General features: G+C 24.1%; 1 protein-coding gene across 1 annotated transcript; it reads left to right on the top strand.

Annotated features, from left to right (window-relative positions):
* Window positions 1-5,794: 5,794 nt before the first annotated feature.
* Window positions 5,795-6,280, top strand: LOC124917956. The gene has a single exon (XM_047458222.1). It carries the CDS (start codon window positions 5,795-5,797, stop codon window positions 6,278-6,280), a length of 486 nt encoding a protein of 161 aa, XP_047314178.1.
* Window positions 6,281-6,686: the final 406 nt, after the last annotated feature.

Below are 6,686 nucleotides of genomic sequence, written 5' to 3'. Positions count from 1 at the left end.
AAAAGTGACCCAACACTAGGTTAGTAGGTTAACAATTGGGATGCATAAATAGTTTGTTAAAGTTTATTTAAGAGAGGCATTGTACGTATGAGTAAAATAATAATAAAGTTATAGTAGACTTTATAGGTCGACTTAGTTGTATTAAATTGCTACATTCGATATTATTGTTACATGTAAAAGTTGACTTTATATACAGATATTTTACAAAAAGGATCCCCCATGCATTGTCCAAGAGAGGAAAAAGTGATTAATAAATTCAATTAATATAAGTCTAGTCAAACTTATTAAGATAGAGAAAAGTAAAAAGATTAGACATTTCTCAAGTTACCTTCTACGTACGTACAGAAATTAGGGTTGATTTTTAGGTTTCGTACCACCATTACTATTTATTTTACCTCGATCCTTCAAATAGAACACACTTGTATCTTTTTTTTCAATAATTTTATTTACTTGTTATGTCATTGAAAATTTGAAAGGTAGATCTTTCAGATCAAAATATTTCAATTAAGATTATTCATTTAGGCTCTTCCACTAGACTATATTAAAAACTAGTTAAGCCTATCAAATATTTTAAACGAGTCTTAATCAAAATAAAAATGGGTTAAAAACATAATCTATATAGTCTTGTTCAAAAATAATAGTTTGGGTTATCTTATCCATTCTCAACCTATATTAATGAATAATATGGGTTGGTAACGGGTTAGGTTGAGTATGATTTGGATAATACAGATTGAATTTATCTGTTTGTTACCACATAGATTTGATGTTATTGGGTAAAAAACATGTCGGGTTTAGTCCCATGTTCTCTTTGGCCGGGTTTCACACAAGGTACATTTTAGATCTTGTTTACTTCCATCATTTTTCTTGCTTGCTAAATGACGGACAACTATATATATATATTTTTTTTAAAACGCATTTTCTGTATATTGTGTGTCTGAGTTTAACTAGGATCGGTCATTGGGTGAGGCCACATAAGTTGCCGCCTAAGGCCACCCTTTTTCCTGGCAGTCTAGCTACACTTGAAATAAAAAATTGAACTAATGACATTTAACTAATTAGACTAAATTAATTTTATTAATAATAAACAAAATTATTATAATTTTTCAAATATAACCAAAAACGTAAAAAGTGAAGAAAAAAACACTTTTTTCCCTCATTTAGATCATGATTTTTGATATCTCATTCGACATGGGTATATAAAGATATGATAGTAACAAAAATCATTTCTCAAAAAGACTTATATTAATGTTACAAAATTGTTCACATTTCTTTTACTTAGCTAGTTTATTTAATTAATTTGCTTTGATATAATTCAAGGTTTGACAATCTAGCTTATATAATAACCCTTTATAATACATGGCTTGCCTTCTAAGCAACATTTTGGGAAGAGAAGAGGGTCTACCGCCATCTGATCTCCATCTCTCGAATAAGCAAATTAACACTCTTTTCTCACATCTATACATATTTCATATAATCACTCATGATCAATAAATCCTATTCAATTTCAAGCTGTCAAACATTCATAAAACTCTCTTATCTTCTCCATGTTTCGTCTTTCTATCTTTCCTTCCTCATTGCCATGCCCGTTCTCAACTTCCCTCTACGTTCCCTTCTCGCCATTATTCTTTTGATCTCACTTTCCACGCTATTATTTCATGATGATCTACGAAATCTTAATACAATATCCAAACCCTCAATTCTCCATCGAAAGGCTCTAGCAAGCACGTTTGATTTTGCCCCCTTCATAAATCATCGCGGCCATCATAACTTGCGAAGGCAATCACACAAAATAGAGATAGATCCAAGCTATGGCCAAGAGAAGCACCTCGTGCCAAGCGGTCCAAACCCATTGCATCATTGATCAATGAACATTTTGTACCATGATTAATAAGTAATTCCGAGTAAGATTTTTTTTTTCTTGTATTTAAAAAACTTTTGTGAGGAAAGAATCTCGAATAATCTGTTTTGTCGGCTCTTTCATATAAAAGAAAAGAAAGTGAGTAATATTTGTATACTTTTGAGAAATTGATGTTCATAATTGGCAAATTAAGTTATGTAAACTTGCCCTATGTTAATTTGGGGGTGGCCAATAATTAATATTGATTGTACAATTTATATTTTGTTTTCAAGTTTAATGATAAAGTACATTATAATTAGAAATATGAGTAGCCGTTACGGCACGGCATTAAAACATGTATCATGATGCTGTCTTTTTATTCTTCTTAATTCTTTTACTTTTGTTTTTGCTGACCACATAGGATAATAATTAGTATTTTCTTTTATTTCATTTTTTAAAAGAATTAATTGAATTGTGTCAAAATTAAAGGTTGGTATTTTCATATACAAATTTATCAATTTTTATAGGCAAATTTAAAAGTAAATAACTCATAGATCATGAATTTTAAGTTGTAAAAATAGAGAAATTTTGACCTTCCATCGTTATGACCCAATTTGGAAACACCTATATCCAAAAGTATATATATAAGTTTGAGCAATTTTTTTTTTTTATTAAAAATTGTTTTTTTAAATATTTTATTGTGATATTAGTTTAGATGGAATAATATTTTGGTAATATATATACTTTAATTATTTATATATTCTTCAAACTAAACTTATAACTTAATATAACTTTATTGCAGCTGTTTCCACCAAAATATGTATATATTAATTATAAATTGCTAAAATAAAATTTAACTAATTTTATGAGGTTGCAATAAGATTTGAGTTCATGCAACCAATTATCTAGGGTTTTCCCCCAAAACTCTAGCATCCTTATTTGTTATCATATTAGCTAGACATATTTAATAAATTTAATCCGTGTTTGACATCTAATTAATATAATTCTAGTATAATTTAACCCTAAGATTTGTATTAAAAATATCAATTGTAGACCTTGTTTCCAAGATCCTAAGTTTAAATACTAATATTCCAAAAATAATTTTATTCCCATCCTTTGAAATGAACTAGATCATTAATAAAGAATTTTATTAAAATAATATATAACATTGCATATTTAATTACAAACAATTCAAATACTTAAAAAATGTAAAGGTAAGACATTATATATATATATATATATATATATATATAACCCACTAATAATGAGATTTGTTTTACCATATATATCTAATTTGATCATATTTTTAATATATAAAGGTACGACACTATATATATATATTTGATCATATTTTCAATAAACAACTTTAAGACTTACAATGATTATGGGATTAAAATAAAGATTAAAATAAAGATGTATTTATTAAGATAATTTGAAGGGATAATATATATATATATATATATATATATATATATATATATATATATATATATATATATATATATATTCCATTTTTCAATTATTACTCCTTAAAGTCTATATTATCAGATTTTGTTTCTTACTATCAAATACATTTGAAACACATCAATTATTAATTATAAAAATACTAATATTATATATTAAATAGTTATAAATTATTTAAAATAGGTCAAAATATAATATTAAATATATAAATATTGACTTATTTATGATATTTTATGAATTTATTTATATATATTTATAAGAATAATTAATACAATTAAAATATCAATATAACATAGAAATACGGTCTTAAAATATTAATATTGTTTTTAAATAGTTTATTTAAAATGTCATGGTACATGTTTAAATTTGTATAAAATAATATGACAAAAATAATAATTTATTATTTTGAAAAAATAAAACTTTAAAATAATTTATGATACTTTAATATATTTTAAGTAATTAATAAATATTTATAATTTTATTATATAACAAAAAAACGTTTATATTAATTTTTAAAAAATATTATTAAATTAAAAAACTTAATTGAAAATGAATTAAAAAACTAAAAAAACAAAATATTTAAATTAAAAGATAAATATATTTAACTAACAACATTAACTTTAAAAAATAATAAAGTATGTATTTCAAAATTATGTAATTTAATGAGTCATGAAAGCAAAATTCAATATAAAATTATCAATTATTCATAATTTTAAATATCAATTAAAAACTATGTTTGATGCTTGGGGATGCAACTAACAAATGAGCTGATGTAAATTATAGATCAAATTAAACTTTTGTGTTAAGTTAAATTTTAGGTTTTTGATGAATTTTAATTGTAGTACTTTTTATTTTTCATAATACATATAACATTTAAAAATAAATAATCTCCTAATCTGAGTTGTTATATATCGATTTCAAAGTTGAAGAATTTATGGCAGGAATAAATGCTACCGGGAAAGAATATATATAGTTCACATTATAAGTTTATAACTAGTCATAAGTATAATTATTAATTTTATTTCTATTTTGAAAATTAAATAATAATAATAATATTTAATAATAAAAAAAAAGTAAATATCACTTAGTCAACACTGGCTGGCCCACTTTTTATTTAGTTATTATATATTATTTAATCATTAATTTGAATTGATTCATACTTTTTTTTTTGTTAATTTAAATTTGAGTTTAAAAAAATGTCAATAATTTATTTAGAAATATATATATATATATATTAAAAATTTTCATGTCAAACCCATTGAAAACTTCTAATGAAAATAGAAGAATATGGGGACAAAATATTTGCTCAAAAAATCAAGAACTTGTTTGATGTTGGAATTTAAAATAAATATTCTAAATGTTTAAAATTCTACAAAATAAAAATAAAAATAATTTAATTATTCAAAAATAAAATACCATAAACAAGTTTTACTAAAAAAAATCAAGAAAAAACATAATATGTATTGAGCTATTAATAAAATAAAGTAGTTTAAATGTTACGTACATTTGTTTAATGTTGACAAAGTCTCATGCCACTACCCCTACTTTATAAAACAGTTGACATATTCTTATTTCTAGTGATGTAATATTCAAAATAAATTTACATTTCTTTATCGTGTTTGGTAGTATTAAAAGGGATTTAAATAATGAAATAAAGACCTTTTCCTTTCTTACAATGATATTTTTTTTTATTTTCATTTTATTAAAAATATACATCTCTATCACAACAACAAAAGTGTACCTAAAAAATAACATTTTTTTGTAAAACTAGTACAATATAAATAAATCATGACCAAACAAAGTTAGAGACATACAAAAGTTAATTATTAAAAAAATAGTATAGATGAAAATAGAGGATCAATATTAATATTTATATGAATAAAGATAAAATTGTTAAATTGAGTCTTTTTATTTGTCAGTCATTTTCTTTTAAATTCAAAATCAAATCAAATTTTGTTTTAATGGCACTCAATTTATTATAAATAAATAAATAAAATATCAATGTAATTTCAACAAAATTAGGGTTTTAATAACATATTTTTTAAAATTTAATAGTCAAAATTTTTAATTCTTTAAAATTCAGTAAATAAATAAATGATATGATTTTTTTATTTTTTATTTTTTTATATCTTTAAAAATAATAAGTCAAAACGGTAAGATTTAAAAAAAAATATATGAAATTTCGCTTTGCATGAATCAATAACTCAATTTGACTATTGAACCTATCAATAATTATAAAATATATAAATTGTTAATTTTTTTATATATTTATAATAAATAAAGATTTTTATATTATATATAAAATAAAAAATAGATTATGAAAAAAAAAGTTTATAAAACGCCAAAAGAAAAAAAAAAACTCATTCAAACCCTTTATTTAATATCCTCTATCCAACCACTACCCAAAAATCAAGTCAAAAGTCAAATATACAAATAATATATATATATACATAATCAAGAATTTAAACCCTAGCTTCCATTGATATCATTAAGATGGTTTATCTATCTCAGTTATTGCAGCAAAAATCACAATATTTTGTTTCATTTCCCTTAGCAATCGGTTTCTTCGCAACAATCTCAGTACTACTAACTCTCTGCGCCAAACATGCAAGGAAATCAAAAACCCTGCCGCCGCCGTTCAATCCATCGGCCGACGAGCCGATGATACCGCCGCGATCGCCGCTGCGTTTTCCGAAGCAGTTGATTTCGAGCATAGGTGATAAGGCTTTGCCGTTAATATATCACCACCATAACAACCGCCGCAAGAGCGATATAAAAGGAGGAGACGACGTGGAGAAAGGGATGTCGGCGGCGGCGGCGGACGGCGGCGAAGGGTTGTGGCAGAAAGCGATATTGATGGGAGAGAAATGTCAGCCGCCGGAATTTTCTGGAGCGATTTATTATGATTATGAAGGAAAGAGGATTTCAGAGATGCCGAAATCACCTAGGGCTAATTTTAGGGTTAATGGAATATTGTAGAGTTTGTTTTTGTTTCTTGTTCATAGAGAAGGGAATTATTAGTAATATTTTAAAGTTATTATTATTTTATTAGTTTTTATGAATTTTAAGTGTCTTTAGTGACAATTTAATTTGTTAATAGGAAGATATATGACTGAGAATACTTACTTATATACTTTTAAGTATATTAAAAAAAATATCAATTTTTTTCATAAATAATAAACAAATTAAAAATATATTTTCTCATAATTAATTTGGTGAACCTAAGGCTATATTAGTAAACCAAACTTAAAATAAATAATATATACAAAATAGTCTAAACCTTAATTGCCTTAATTATTAATTATAATATTATACATATCTAATTTCATTGGTTTCTATTTGAAATTGTTAATAATTGTTTAAGATGTTTATATATGAATTTTAA

Source organism: Impatiens glandulifera, unplaced genomic scaffold (assembly GCF_907164915.1).
Source record: "Impatiens glandulifera unplaced genomic scaffold, dImpGla2.1, whole genome shotgun sequence".
Classification (NCBI taxonomy): Eukaryota; Viridiplantae; Streptophyta; class Magnoliopsida; order Ericales; family Balsaminaceae; genus Impatiens; species Impatiens glandulifera.
Note: the sequence above shows the minus strand (reverse complement) of the source record. Positions and strands in the feature narration are given on the sequence as shown.